Source organism: Pseudophryne corroboree, chromosome 1, assembly GCF_028390025.1.
Source record: "Pseudophryne corroboree isolate aPseCor3 chromosome 1, aPseCor3.hap2, whole genome shotgun sequence".
Lineage (NCBI taxonomy): Eukaryota > Metazoa > Chordata > Amphibia > Anura > Myobatrachidae > Pseudophryne > Pseudophryne corroboree.
Window position 1 is genome coordinate 821,925,099 of NC_086444.1, and position 14,808 is coordinate 821,939,906.

At 44.1% G+C, this 14,808-nt stretch overlaps 1 protein-coding gene across 1 annotated transcript in view; it reads right to left on the bottom strand.

Annotated features, from left to right (window-relative positions):
• The window catches only part of FRAS1 (Fraser extracellular matrix complex subunit 1), an 887,592-nt gene that overhangs the window by 87,253 nt on the left and 785,531 nt on the right, over positions 1-14,808 (bottom strand). Inside the window, exons 47-50 of the mRNA XM_063919583.1 lie at positions 12,414-12,593; positions 9,099-9,223; positions 7,024-7,164; positions 1,248-1,475 (exon numbers count right to left, since the gene is read on the bottom strand). Coding sequence (XP_063775653.1) covers positions 1,248-1,475; positions 7,024-7,164; positions 9,099-9,223; positions 12,414-12,593 — 674 coding nt within the window. The remainder of the gene's footprint in view (positions 1-1,247; positions 1,476-7,023; positions 7,165-9,098; positions 9,224-12,413; positions 12,594-14,808) is intronic.

Sequence of the window (14,808 nt, forward strand, 5' to 3'; positions counted from 1 at the left end):
AGCATTTAGATTGCCCTTCACTGAAGATAATGGGCCTAACCCGAACCCTGAAAAACAATCCCATACCATTATCCTTCCTCCACCAAACTTCATAGTTGGTACAATGTGTCAGGCAGGAAATGTTCTCCCGACATCTGCCAAACCTAGACTCACCCATCCGACTGCCATACAGAGAAGCGTGATTTATCAACCCACAGAACATATTTCCACTGCTCCACAGTCTAGTCTAGTGTCGATGCTTGTCATTGGACTTGGTGATGTGAGGCTTGCATGCAGGTGTTCGGTCATTGAAAACCATTATATTAAGCTCCAGCAGCACAGTTTTTGTGCTTACATTAATGCCAGTGGAAGTTCAGAACTCTTCAGCTATGGAATCAGCAGAGAGTTGGTAACTTTTGCGCACAATGCGCCTTAGCAGTCGTTGACCCTGCTCTGTGATTTTACGTGGTCTTCTACAACGTAGCTGAGTTGCTAAATGCTTCTACTTTCTAATAATATTACTTACAGTTCACCTTGGAATATCCAGTAGGGATGAAATTTCATAAACCGTCTGATTGCAGAGGTGGAATCCTATCACAGTACCACGCATGAAGTCACAAAGCTCTTCAGAATGGCCTATTTTGTATCACAAATGTTTGCAAACGGAGACTACATGGCTAGGTGCTTGATTTTTTACACCTGTGGCAATGGGTCTGATTGAAACACCTGAATTCAATAATTAGAGGTGTGGCCAAATACTTTTGTCCATATAGTGTATTTTACTGGTTTGGTTTGAGTGATTTTATTTTGACCAGTGGCAAATTTAGGGGTCAGGCCACAACTAGACACAACATTATCAGTTGCCCCTCTCCCCCGCGCCCCCCCCCCCCCCCCATCATGTCACTGCCACTTTCATGTTGGGAGCCTCCCAACTGCCAAAGCAGCACCAACCTCAAACCTCCCGCCACAATTTACTGACCATTGCCCCCTTTTCCTTCGCCAGTTACAAAATAAAAAAATAGGTTGTGATGATCAAAAAATAAAAGACCAAAAAAATCACCCGGCCTCATCTGGCCAACAGCCTAGCAGGGCTCTCATGCAAGTGAGTATGCTGTGCTGCCCCACCTCAATGCCTAGTGGGAAATTCACCACTGATTGTGACTAGTAATCTACTATTGGTCTAGACTGAATGGAATGTAGTACTGAGTCTAGCATTCATATAAACTTTAAAAATGATTAATAAGTAAATGCTGATAACCAAGTGTTACCTCTTTTCCGCCGTCTTCCGCAATGAATAATTGGTTGGTTCCATCTGATACAGTGAAGGAAAACCGGTCCTTCAGTGTATTACTACCATCATGATTGTAGCTGATCCGATTCTGGTAGATATCATCCATTGTAAAGATGGAGGTCTGACGGTAACTCTGGCCATTGATGCTTCTTTCAATAACTCCATAACGAGGTGTTTGAATAATGGTGAAAGTGACAGATTCTGCCTGTTTTAGAAAAGAAGGTCACCTTCTTTTACCTAAGCTATAAACATGGTAAATGAGTATTTTTCTGAACATAATACAGTAAATCCACTAATACCAACTATTGCAGAACTGGAAGGAGGGGTAAGTGCGATTGTTGTTATATTCCAGTTTCTTACAATTAGAATTGAACAAAAAAGAAAAGAAAAACAAATATAAAAAAGGTTGTGTTCTAAAGTTTTTATTTCGTAATATTTAAGAAGTTTATTGAAACTTTATCTTACTGGGAGGATACATAAAGGGAAGGATAAAGCTACATTAAAGGTTTTGGAAGAGCAGGGAAAAAAAGTGGGGAGCATCATAATCCATCACCAGCCAAGCAATGGGTAATTTTCACAAGGTGTAGAGTGGTAAGTCTATGTGATGGGTAGAGAGGATGAAAAGCTGCATTCAAATGAACAGACTAAATTAGATTTGACTCCTTTACATCAGCAAAGAAGACAAGGGGCCTAAATCAGATCTGATTGCAGCAGCAAATTTGTTAGCTAATGGGTAAAACCATGTGCACTGCAGGGGGGGGGGGGGGCAGATATGTGCAGAGAGAGTTAGATTTGGGTGAGGTGTGTTCAAACTGATATCTAAATTGCAGTGTAAAAATAAAGCAGCAGCCAGTATTTACCCTGCACAGAAACAATATAACCCACCCAAATCTAACTCTCTCTGCAAATGTTATATCTACCCCCCCTTCAGTGCACATGGTTTTGCCCATTAGCTAACAGATTTGCTACTGCGATCAGATCTGAATTATCCCCAAGGTTAGGTAACCATTTAGTCAGAAATAGAATAAGGTAGGCCAAGTATTTCCAACTCAAAACTGAACTGAATCTTACAAATGACTTCAGCAACAGAAGGTTACAGTGTTTTATCCAATGTTGGGCTATGGTGGTCCTAGTAATTATGAAATCATTGCCAAGAATATAACTATCACACTGCGGGATGTGAGAGGGTTGCAAACGAGGTAAAGCCCAGGCAGCAGAGGGGCAGACAATTGCATGAAGCACTATGGAGACTAAAGTCCTCCCACAGAGTTTGGAATACAGAGCTTCCCTAAAAGACATGAAAAATGCCCCCTACTTCATCGCACTAATGCCAGCAAAGCTTAGATTTATGCAGATAAGACAGTTTTACCAGAATTTCCATGTGGCAGAGACAATTGGACATGCGCTGGGCAACAAATACACATTCACATTGACCAATAATAATTTATGGAGATTGAGTTGCCATTTAATTTGTACATGTCAAATATTTATGTCAGAAGATGATGCTGGCTTTACCAGTACTCGTAGTAAGCGTTAAACCAAGCAGTGAAGTGGACTGCATAGCAGAAGTGGTATTTAGGGAGAGATGACAGCCATCTCTTAAAGATATTTAGAAAATTTATTGGAAGAAAGGTGATATTAGTCTCTTAAATGAGTAAAATAGTTAAGCCCACCAGCATTAAATAAGGCATTTAATGTAACATTCCACTTAGCATACCAAACTATTAAATTAAGATCAGAAAATAATTTGGTCAGACCATTCACAGAGATTATATGTGGGAGTAGAAGGTTCTCAATCAAGTCTATATCAAACCACTAATGTATTCCTGGTGAAAATGGCCAGATTCTCATAGAGCGATCTCCATTCCTAAGGCATCCACAACTAATATGCAATGGGGACAGGGCGGCTCTACCATTAGGTAGCTTTAGGCGGCTGCCTAGGGGTGCCAGCCCGTGGAGGGCGCCACAGAAGAAAAATGAAGGATGTCTCTATATGTGGCCTCCTCCTTTTACACTGTGCTGGCTGCTGCTGTGGGTCTAATCAGGCGCAGCTGCCACTATCAAGCTGTACCACATAGTGTCTCAGTGCTTCCTCCATGCTGTCACGTGTAACATCAAGTCATGTTACGGCACATAGGAGGCGGATGTAACTATGACTCCCGAGGGGCGACCCCATGGCTGCTCCTCATAGCCCTGATGCACCTCCTCTAGGCCTTTGGATCCCGGCGCTCTAGCAGCAAGCATCACCTGACTACATACTGTATCTGCACCCACAGCGTCGCTGTAATGCTGCTGCAGCCCGCAAGAGGTATCCTGCCAATGCAGAGGGAAATCCAAGAAAACAACTTAAGGTAAGTAACCCATGGGGGATCTGCGGAACTACAGACAGTACAGACCTTACAGCCCGATGGGTGGATTGCACTTGTAAACAGCATAATAAGGAAAACACAGGCACCAAGGCACAATACAGTACAAATGGAGGAGGAGGGGAGTTAGTAATGAATTTACAGATGGGGGGATGGAACACAATAAGGAGCATACAAATATATGTATTTCTGTGAGTATATGTGCATACACATACAATTAAAGGAATGTAGTTGCTATCCCGGCATTCAAAATCCCGACAGAATCCTGCCGGAATCCCAACAAAATATCGAGAAAATGGTGGTCGGGATACCGATGTCGCTATTCTGACCGCTGGCATCCCATAAAAAAAATGAAATTGGCCTCATTGTCCTGTACGATTCCTAACATGCTGGCTATCCAGCTTACTATGCCCTTCAATGTTTGACCATGTTTCTACCAGCCCTGCCAAATTGCAACTTAAATTGAGACAGATGACTGACATGAGGCTGTCTGATGGCCGTGAGGGGAAGCTGTGGCCTACCTGCTCTGGCCTGTCGGGAAATTAGAAAGAAATAGAGAACATTACACACGTGAGAGTTCTTGTTACCTTACTTATTGAACCGCCCTTGTACATTAATTTGGGCAGGTGCTACATCCTGAGTGCAGCAGTTGGCCTAATCAGGTGACTTGGAGGTACATCCAACTGTTGGTGAGTTGTAACAATAATTGAAAAAAAAAAACTGCATCAAAGAGATCATCTATCTGGGGTAATCTGGATTCCCAAATAGGAAAGGGATGGGAATGGCAGAAAGGATTTTTTTTGCCACTGGGAGTTGGTGGGGATTTATAGACAAGGTAGGTTTACTGCCACTGAGTATAAAGGGGGCTATTTATCTGGTATCTGTGGACACGGGAATGGGGGGTAACATGTCATTAGGGGATCAATTACCACTGTGGGAGTTAGAGGCAATGCCACTGTGGCACTTATTGTCACTGGTGGGGGAGGGGGGTAAAATTACAATGTGATTAAGGAACTTATGGGCAAGAAAAGGCGAGCATTTAAAAAATACAAATCTGACGGGGAAGCAGAGTCATTTCAGCACTATAAGGAATGTAACAAAATACGCAAAAAGGAAATAAGAGCGGCTAAAGTAGAAACTGAAAAACTAGTAGCAAAGGAAAGCAAAGCGAATCCCAAAATAATTCTTTAAATACATTAATAGCAAGAGATTAAAGAAGGAGAGTATAGGCCCTTTAAAAGACAAGTTGGGAGTCTTAAGCAAAAATTATAATGACATAGCGGACACACTAAATGAGTTTTTTTCAACAGTATTTACTAGAGAGGACCCAATTCAGGGACTAACATATAATCTCAATAATGAGAATATCCCACTGATAGGTACTTATTTAAGCGAGGAAGTAGTCTGTGACCGATTAAAACATTTAAAGATTAGTAAGTCACCAGGTCCCGATGGTATTCACCCAAGGGTTCTAATGGAGCTTCATTCTGAACTTGCAAAACCGCTATTTTTGATCTTTAAGGATTCAGTAATATCAGGTATGGTTCCCAAAGACTGGCGTATAGCGGAAGTAGTGCCTATATTCAAAAAGGGAAGTAAAGCTGAACCGGGTAATTATAGACCAGTTAGTCTTACATCTATAGTGGGGAAAGTATTGGAAGGTATTCTAAGAGATAGTATTCAGAAGTTCCTTGAAGTCAATAAGGTCATTAAAAGGAATCAACATGGGTTTATGAAGCACAGATCCTGTCAAACCAACTTACTTGGCTTTTATGAAACAGTAAGTGCAAACCTAGATCAGGGTAAAGAGGTGGATGTAATCTTTTTAGATTTTGCCAAAGTGTTCGATACTGTACCACACATGAGACTTATCTACAAGCTACAAGAATCAGGGCTAGGAAGCACAATATGCACTTGGGTCAAAAACTGGTTAGATAATAGGGAGCAGCTCATTGTGGTTAATGGATCTTTTTCAACTTGGACTGAAGTGCTAAGTGGTGTGCCGCAAGGCTCAATATTAGGACCGCTATTGTTCAATATTTTCATTAACGACCTAACAGAAGGTCTAGAGAGCATGGTGTCAATTTTTGCAGATGATACCAAATTGTGTAAAGTTATAAATGCGGAGGGGGATGCTGAGTCGCTTCAGAATGACTTAGTTAAATTAGAAGCTTGGGCAGCGAAATGGAGAATGCGCTTCAATACAGACAAGTGTAAGGTAATGCACTGTGGTAACAAGAACAAAAATAACACCTACCTACTAAATGGGGTAAAATTAGGGGATTCTGTACTGGAAAAGGACTTAGGTGTCCTCATAGATAGCAAACTAAGCAGTAGTACCCAAAGTAGGACTGCAGCAAAGAAGGCTAATAAGATATTAGCATGCATAAAACGGGGAATTGATGCTAGGGACGAGAGTATTATACTTCCGTTATATAAATCACTTGTGAGGCCACACCTTGAATACTGTGTACAATTCTGGGCACCTTACTACAAAAAGGATATCCTGGAGCTAGAAAAGGTTCAAAGGCGGGCGACCAAACTAATTAAGGGTATGGAGACGCTGGAAAACGAGGAAAGGTTTGCAAGACTAGGCATGTTTACACTGTAAAAGAGGAGATTAAGAGGGGAAATGATCAACATTTACAAATATATAAGGGGACAATATACAGATCTTGCGCAGGACCTGTTTTTGGTTAGATCAACACAGAACTCGTGGACACTCGCTCAGGTTAGAGGAGAGGAGATTCCACACAATACGGCGTAAAGGCTTTTTTACGGTAAGGACGATACGTGTTTGGAATTCCCTGCCTGAGGGAGTTGTAATGGCCAACTCAGTCAACACCTTTAAGAATGGGTTAGATAAATTCCTAATGGATAAGGATATCCAGCGTTACGGGGCACAGTCACGCACTATGGTTATTATAAAAAAAGAGGGGTTAATCGGAACGGCAGTCAGCAACTTCAGTCAAAATTTTATACAAAATAATCATGCATAGGAGACCACAAATAGGTTTTCAACCTTAGATACTATGTATTTACACGGGAGTGTGCTAAACACCCCTAGCCATATTTATCTTACAAAAAATATTTTAATGTTATTAAACAAAAATTACTTTTTTTTTTTTAAATAAACTATTGGTGAGATGACTTATTGAAAAAATTATGGTCAGTTAAGTGGTTAAGGAGGAAATTATTTTTGTTTGTAAAGGAGTTAATATATTTGGCGACAATGTTGTATGCTTATTCGGTTTTCTGTATCTCTAAAAATTTCTAAAAGTCATAGGAAGAACGTTTTTATTCATTACAGGGTCACAGTGCAGTTTCGTCACCAAACAACAACCCACATTTACTGTGACTAGTGGCCTGTGACCTTAAGTCTCCTACCTCTGTGTCAGCATCCGTAGCCTTCAGCTCAAATTCTGTGATAGTTTTCCGAACACCTTCCTGCACCCTCATTCCTAAATTCTGGACCACGGGTAAAGAGTCATCCACTTTATTGATGGTGATGTAAAATGTTTGTGATACCTAAAAGAAGGTTGCACATAAGAGATATTTAACCAATATTGAAGCCAAAACATTAATGAACACATGTTGTTGCAGTATGAAAACAATAAACTGCTCTTATTCTCTTATTTGCAGTGGAGAGTGCATGTGCATGCTTTTTATATCCACATATTGCCACATGCTATCCACAACATTTAGGATAGTGACAGAATACAGTTAGTCGTTAACTCTTTAATGCACACCATGTAGTATCCCCATGAACATGTTTTGTTATCACATTTTGCACATTCTCAGACACTTTATAGAGAAATGTTTTGACAGCTGGAAATGTAATTACTTGTGGAGTACAGACCAAGCATCGCCATGGTGCCCGGCTACGCACATATCGCCCATATACGCTAGGGCCAACTGCAAGAAAACGTGCAATGTTGGCAGGTGCAATGTACTGTTCTGGAACAGTACATTGCGTCCGATGTGTTCAATTAAATTCCCCCTATAATGTTAAAAATGTTGTAAAAACAAAAATATATATGCATCTTTTTTTAATACAAAATTTGGAAATAATTATATTTGCATTTGTGATAAGAAAACCCTCTCCTTCCATATATGGTAAAATTAATGTTACTATCCATTGATATTGACAATTTTTATTTATTTTATTCTCAAGACATTTACGCCTCCCAATTTTATAATCTAAGGGAAAGCACCATGGTAATACACAAGTGATAGTAATAACAAGTTGTAAAAGAGGCGTCGCCTCATGTGAAATGGGCATGACATCTGCAGATCAGGGTAGGATTTGGGCGAGACATTTTTCCAGATTTGTCAGAGACTTAAGGGGCAGATGTATTAAGCCTGGAGAAATGATAAAGTGGAAGGTGATAACGCACCAGCCACTCATTTTTCAAACCCAGTGGTAAATGTATTATAGTAGCAAAGCAGGAAGAGACATCGACAAGATGTATAAACATCCGGCAAAGCCCCCCTGAGCTCACAACGCATCAGCGATGCTGACCGTTAATACATTGCCCCCTCATATTGACCTGCTATCTTTTAGATAGCAGCATCGAAATGGACAGGGGTGCATAGTGCACCTGTCACTGTGCCCGCACCGCCGCTGTAATACATGGGGAAGAAGCAGTATCGGTGCACATGATACTGCTTCTCGCCCATAACAACCATTAATACATTTACCCCCCAGCCTGTAACTCAGGATTGCCGACTTTCTGGCTGCCCCCTCAGCAGGGAACGGGGAGGATGGTCGTGATGTCACATGGGGGCGTGCACAGGGGGTGTGGTGCTTGCCTTTGCGTCACCGTGTCCACGCCCATGCTAAACAGTACCGATATTACAAATGGGCAGCGGAGGGGGGTTGCGGTGGAGCTGCGGCGCTGCAGGAGACTTGCCCACCTTTCCAGGGGGCTGGGAGGGGCACCCGATGACAGTTAGGAGCTGACTGGCTGGTGCACTATCACCTATCACTTGTCTAGGCTTAATAGGCTTTGTGAGGCGTGGGATTTTATATTAGAATGTTATTTCAATTGCAGCTGACATTCCTAGTTATGTTCTCATATTCCAGAGCCACTTCTAGCGCTATTCTTCAAGCCTGATATCTAACTCTGTTCCCAGTACTGGCTGAATGAAAGGAAATTTTCTTACAAAGTACAATTCAAAATAATAAGAGGAAATATCCAATAAAAAAGGCACTTTACAAATATCATTCATAATCTATGTATTGCAGAAGAACAAGATGCCAGGCTGAAGGCATTAGAGGAGAAAGTGTGATTCAAACTGAATGAGATTAACATGTGCAGCTAAATAAATGGTGATGAGAAAACTGAAACAGTGAAGCAAACACAACCTGTCTCAGGTTTATTACTTATTCTCAAACACAAAAATAATTTAACGTAAAAAAATAAATAAAAAAAGATCAGCAAAATAAAAATGTCTTCTACCTCGTTGACTCCATCTGAGACAGTGAAGGTGAAATCATCCGCGTGTTTTTCCTCAGCACTTGTGTGAATGTAATGGATGCTTCGAGACTCCAGGTCTGCCTGGCTGAAGCTGCTAATTTTTATGCCTGGAGAGAACAGGACAAAACACAGCCATGGGTTCCTGCTGTCACACATTTACATTCCAAAACCATGGACACAAGGACATTATCTGCTCCTATCTCAGATAAAGAGACAAACACATAATTATCTGTAACTAGTGTGGTGGCATCTTTAAAAGACATTATAATTAAATGTTGTTATTATTATAACAATATAACAAGTTAACTACCAATCATGAGAGCTCCTTTTTAGTTGTGTTTGGTTATACACCTTTTCCACTGCCGGGTTATTGCCGGGATAACCCGAGTCATGGATCAGTGGAAAAGTATTCCAAAACAATAATCTGGGTACAGTTACCTGGCAATCCAACGCAGGTACCTCCCAGGGTCGGATCCAGGAAAACACAGTGTAAACAGGTGACACAGGTCAACCAACCCAGGTCCTGTTTAAAGCCTATTGAGAGCTAGCATTTGGCAATGATGACAGGAGGTGAAGCTTGTCAGGACCCTCAGCAGCAATCCACAAGCTGCAAGATGGCCACCGCCTACCCAAGTCAGGGACATGTAGGCGACTGGCAAATGGTATTAGTTACCTCAGCGCACTGCACCCCACGGCACTGACTGGCGCCCCCTTTGCCCCCCTTCCCTGTACCAATGTACACCTTTGCACACTGTGTTACTGCACTTGAAATTTAGTAAACATTTCCTAAATGACAGGAGGTGTCCCATTACCCATGTGTGCCTCTGACCCCCTCACCCCACTCCATCACCCATATGTGGCTCTGACCCCCGCATTACTTTCTCTGATGCACGACAGCAGAGAAGATTCGATGTGCAGATTATTTAGCTTGCTAAATAGCCAATTAACATGAAAGCGATATGATTCATAGCCTATGTTACTCAGAGAATCTCAAAAAAAATGTCAGTGAAAATCTGAACAAATCGGTTCAGTAATTTTCGAGATTATCGCAAACATACATGCAAACAATTTTATTAATAGTATAAGTGTGTGCATGTGAAAAAAGATGTGTTATTAAAATATAACTTTTATTAAGTAGTACAGTAGTTAAAAAGTACTATGAATCAGAGTACCTCTATCGAACGCGACAAACATTACAAACCTTATTTAAACACATGTAATAAAAGGCACTTTACAAATAAAACCTATACAGTGTATCGTGGACAGGGAACTGTCCTCCAAATGTATAGGTTACATCAGGGGTGGCCAAACAGTCGATCGCGATCGACTGGTCGATCGCAGACATGCGACCAGTCGATCGCGATCCGCCGCCCAGCCACCCGAAGCCGCGCCTCTCCTGCCTGCCGCTCTGCCTCCTCAGTCTGGTCTGCGGCAGTGACGGCCGAGTGTATAGCTCAAATCAGGTGCCGGTTCGTTAGCCAATGAGAGCTCGCGGACCGGCACCTGATTTGAGCCATACACGCTGCCGTCACCGCCGGAGATCAGACTGAGGAGGCAGAGCGGCAGACAGGAGAAGCGCGCGCTGCGCTCTCCACACACAGCACGGTGAGCTCTTCTATGGGGTCATATCTGGCACTGTGGGGGCACATAGCTCAGTGGGGGCATATCTGGCACTGTGGGGTCATATGTGGCACTGGGGGCATATCTGGCTCTGCGGGCACATGGCACTGTGGGGGCATATCTGGCACTGTGGGGGCATGGCACTGTGAGGGCATATCTGGCACTGGGCACATGGCACTGTGGGGGCATATCTGGCACTGTGGGGGCATATCTGGCACTGTGGGGTCATATGTGGCACTGGGGGCATATCTGGCTCTGCGGGCACATGGCACTGTGGGGCATATTTGGCACTGTGGGGGCATATCTGGCACTGTGGGCACATGGCACTGAGGGCATATCTTGCACTGGGCACATGGCACTGTGGGGGCATATCTGGCACTGTGGGGTCATATGTGGCACTGGGGGCATATCTGGCTCTGCGGGGGCATATCTGTAATCTGGCGCTGTGGGGGCATATCTGTAATCTGGCACTGTGGGGGCATATCTGGCACTGTGGGGTCATATGTGGCACTGTGGGGGCATATCTGGCTCTGCGGGCACATGGCACTGTGGGGGCATATCTGGCACTGTGGGGGCATATCTGTAATCTGGCGCTGTGGGGGCATATCTGTATCTGGCACTGTGGGGTCATATGTGGCACTGCGGGCACATGGCACTGTGGGGGCATATCTGTAATCTGGCGCTGTGGGGGCATATCTGTAATCTGGCACTGTGGGGGCATATCTGGCACTGTGGTGTCATATCTGGCTCTGCGGGCACATGGCACTGTGGGGGCATATCTGGCACTGTGGGGGCATATCTGTAATCTGGCACTGTGGGGGCATATCTGGCACTGTGGGCACATGGCACTGTGGGGGCATATCTGTATCTGGCACTGTGGGGGCATATCTGGCACTGTGGGCACATGGCACTGTGGGCACATGCCACTGTGGGGGCATGTGTATCTGGCACTGTGGGGGCATATCTGGCACTGTGGGCACATGGCACTGTAGGGGCATATCTGTATCTGGCACTGTGGGGGCATATCTGGCACTGTGGGCACATGGCACTGTGGGGGCATGTGTATCTGGCACTGTGGGGGCATGTGTTTGAGGTTTTTACCTGTGGGGGCCAATCTGTTATTTCGTGTGAGGCAGTCATTACACTCTGCGCAGCAAGGCTACGTCCCTTTTTTTAGTTATAGCACGCCCACTTTTTGTTATACCACGCCCACTTTTTGTTATGCCACGCCCGGCGCGCTATTATTCCTCCTAGGTAGATCACAAAAGCTTTTTAGCTTTCACAGTAGATCACCGACTCCAAAAGTCTAGCCGCCCCTGGGTTACATCATATAAAAAAAAAAAAAATCTTTAAACCATTTTTTCTCAGCGGGTTTATTGCGATTGTAAGGAAATAATTTTTTTTTTAGGAGAAAGTGATCATGTTTTTGGGAAATGAAAAATGTTGTCCCATTTGGGAATATATATAATTATGCAAATTTTAACTTTAACATAAATATTAAACTGAGATATTCCTTCAAATAGTCCAAAGGATCAATTGTTTTAGATACGTTTTATGTTGTATTTAGAAGCACAATCCATACAGAAAAAGAAAAACAACACAGGACAAATTTGTTTTCAGACAAATCACTGCAAATGTGTCCCTTCCAGTCTGTTACGGTTACACATAGACTCGTACCTGGGGAGCCCACATGCTCCAGGTGCCCTAGGCTAGGCTGTCTAGTGATGCGGAACAGAAGATCTCTGGGCTCACTGTCCTGGTCAGTGGCTGACAGTTGCTGCGTGGTGATTTTTTTCCAAGAATTCTCATCCAAGGTGAGACCTTTGTTGGCAGTAATTGATGGAGGCAGTGTGTCTTCTGCAAGAATGACAAGAACAACAAATGGTGCATTAACCACTTAACTGACAATTTTTACCTTTAAAACCGTTCATAACATTGTTTTTAATAAAATTGTTTATTTAAATAAGAATTTACTCACCGGTAATTCTATTTCTCGTAGTCCGTAGTGGATGCTGGGTACTCCGTAAGGACCATAGGGTATAGACGGGCTCCGCAGGAGACTGGGCACTCTTAAAAGAAAGATTAGGTACTATATCTGGTGTGCACTGGCTCCTCCCTCTATGCCCCTCCTCCAGACCTCAGTTAGGGAAACTGTGCCCGGAAGAGCTGACATTACTAGGAAAGGATTTGGAATCCAGGGTAAGACTCATACCAGCCACACCAATCACACCGTACAACTCGTGATGACTATACCCAGTTAACAGTATGAACAATAACTGAGCCTCTCTCAACAGATGGCTCATACAATAACCCTTTAGTTAAGCAATAACTATATACATGTATTGCAGAGAGTCCGCACTTGGGACGGGCTCCCAGCATCCACTACGGACTACGAGAAATAGAATTACCGGTGAGTAAATTCTTATTTTCTCTGACGTCCTAGTGGATGCTGGGTACTCCGTAAGGACCATGGGGATTATACCAAAGCTCCCAAACGGGCGGGAGAGTGCGGATGACTCTGCAGCACCGAATGAGCAAACTCAAGGTCCTCCTCAGCCAGGGTATCAAACTTGTAGAATTTAGCAAAAGTGTTTGAACCCGACCAAGTAGCAGCTCGGCAAAGTTGTAAAGCCGAGACCCCTCGGGCAGCCGCCCAAGAAGAGCCCACCTTCCTCGTGGAATGGGCTTTTACTGATTTAGGATGCGGCAGTCCAGCCGCAGAATGTGCAAGCTGAATCATGCTACAAATCCAGCGAGCAATAGTCTGCTTAGAAGCAGGAGCACCCAGCTTGTTGGGTGCATGCAGGATAAATAGCGAGTCAGTTTTCTGACTCTAGCCGTCCTGGAAACATAAAGTTTCAGGGCCCGGACTACGTCCAGCAACTTGGAATCCTCCAAGTCCATAGTAGCCGCAGGCACCACAATAGGTTGGTTCAAATGAAACGATGATACCACCTTAGGGAGAAAGTGGGGACGAGTCCTCCATTCTGCCCTTTCCATATGGAAGATCAGATATGGGCTTTTACATGACAAAGCCGCCAATTCTGACACACGCCTAGTCCAAGCTAAGGCCAAAAGCATGACCACTTTCCACGTGAGATATTTTAGCTCCACGGTCTTAAGTGGCTCAAACCAGTGGGATTTTAGGAATCCAACACACGTTAAGATCCCAAGGTGCCACTGGAGGCACAAAAGGGGCTGAATATGCAGCACCCCTGTAACAACGTCCGAACTTCAGGCAGTGAAGCCAGTTCTTTTTGAGAGAAAAAGGGATAGGGCCGAAATCTTGGCCTTTATGGATCCTAATTTTAGGCCCATAGTCACTCCTGACTGTAGGAAGTGCAGGAATCGACCCCCCTGGAATTCCTCTGTAGGGCCTTCCCGACCCCACACCAAGCAACCTATTTTCGCCATATACAGTGAAAAAGTCTTGCTGTCACGTCTTTCCTCGCCTTTATCAGCGTAGGAATAACTGCATCCGGAATGCCCTTTTCCGCTAGGATCCGGCGTTCAACCGCCATGCCGTCCAACGCAGCCGCGGTAAGTCCTGTTGCAACATGTCCTGACTGAGAGGCAGAGGCCATGGGTCCTCTGAGAGCATTTCTTGCAGTTCCGGGTACCGAGTCCTTCTTGGCCAATCCGGAGCAAAGAATATTGTTCACACTCCTCCGTTTATTACAATTCTCAGCCCTTGGGTCTGAGAGGAAGAGGAGGGAATATATAGACCGACTGGAACACCCATGGTGTTACTAGTGCGACCACAGCGATCGCCTGAGAGTCCCTTGACCCAGCGTAAAACCTTTTTTATCTTTTTATTGAGGTGGGACACCATGTAGTCCACCTGAGGCAGTTTCCATCAATTTGCAAAACTGCGTGAAGACTTCCTGATGAAGTCACCACCTTCCCGGGTGGAGGTCGTGTCCACTCCCGGAATGAACACTGCTGACAGTGCGCTTACTTGATTCTCCGCCCAGCGAAGAATTCTGGTGGCTTTTACCCTCGCCACCCTGCTCCTTGTGCCGCCCTGGCGGTTTACATGAGCCCCTGCGGTCTGACTGGATTAGAACGGTTG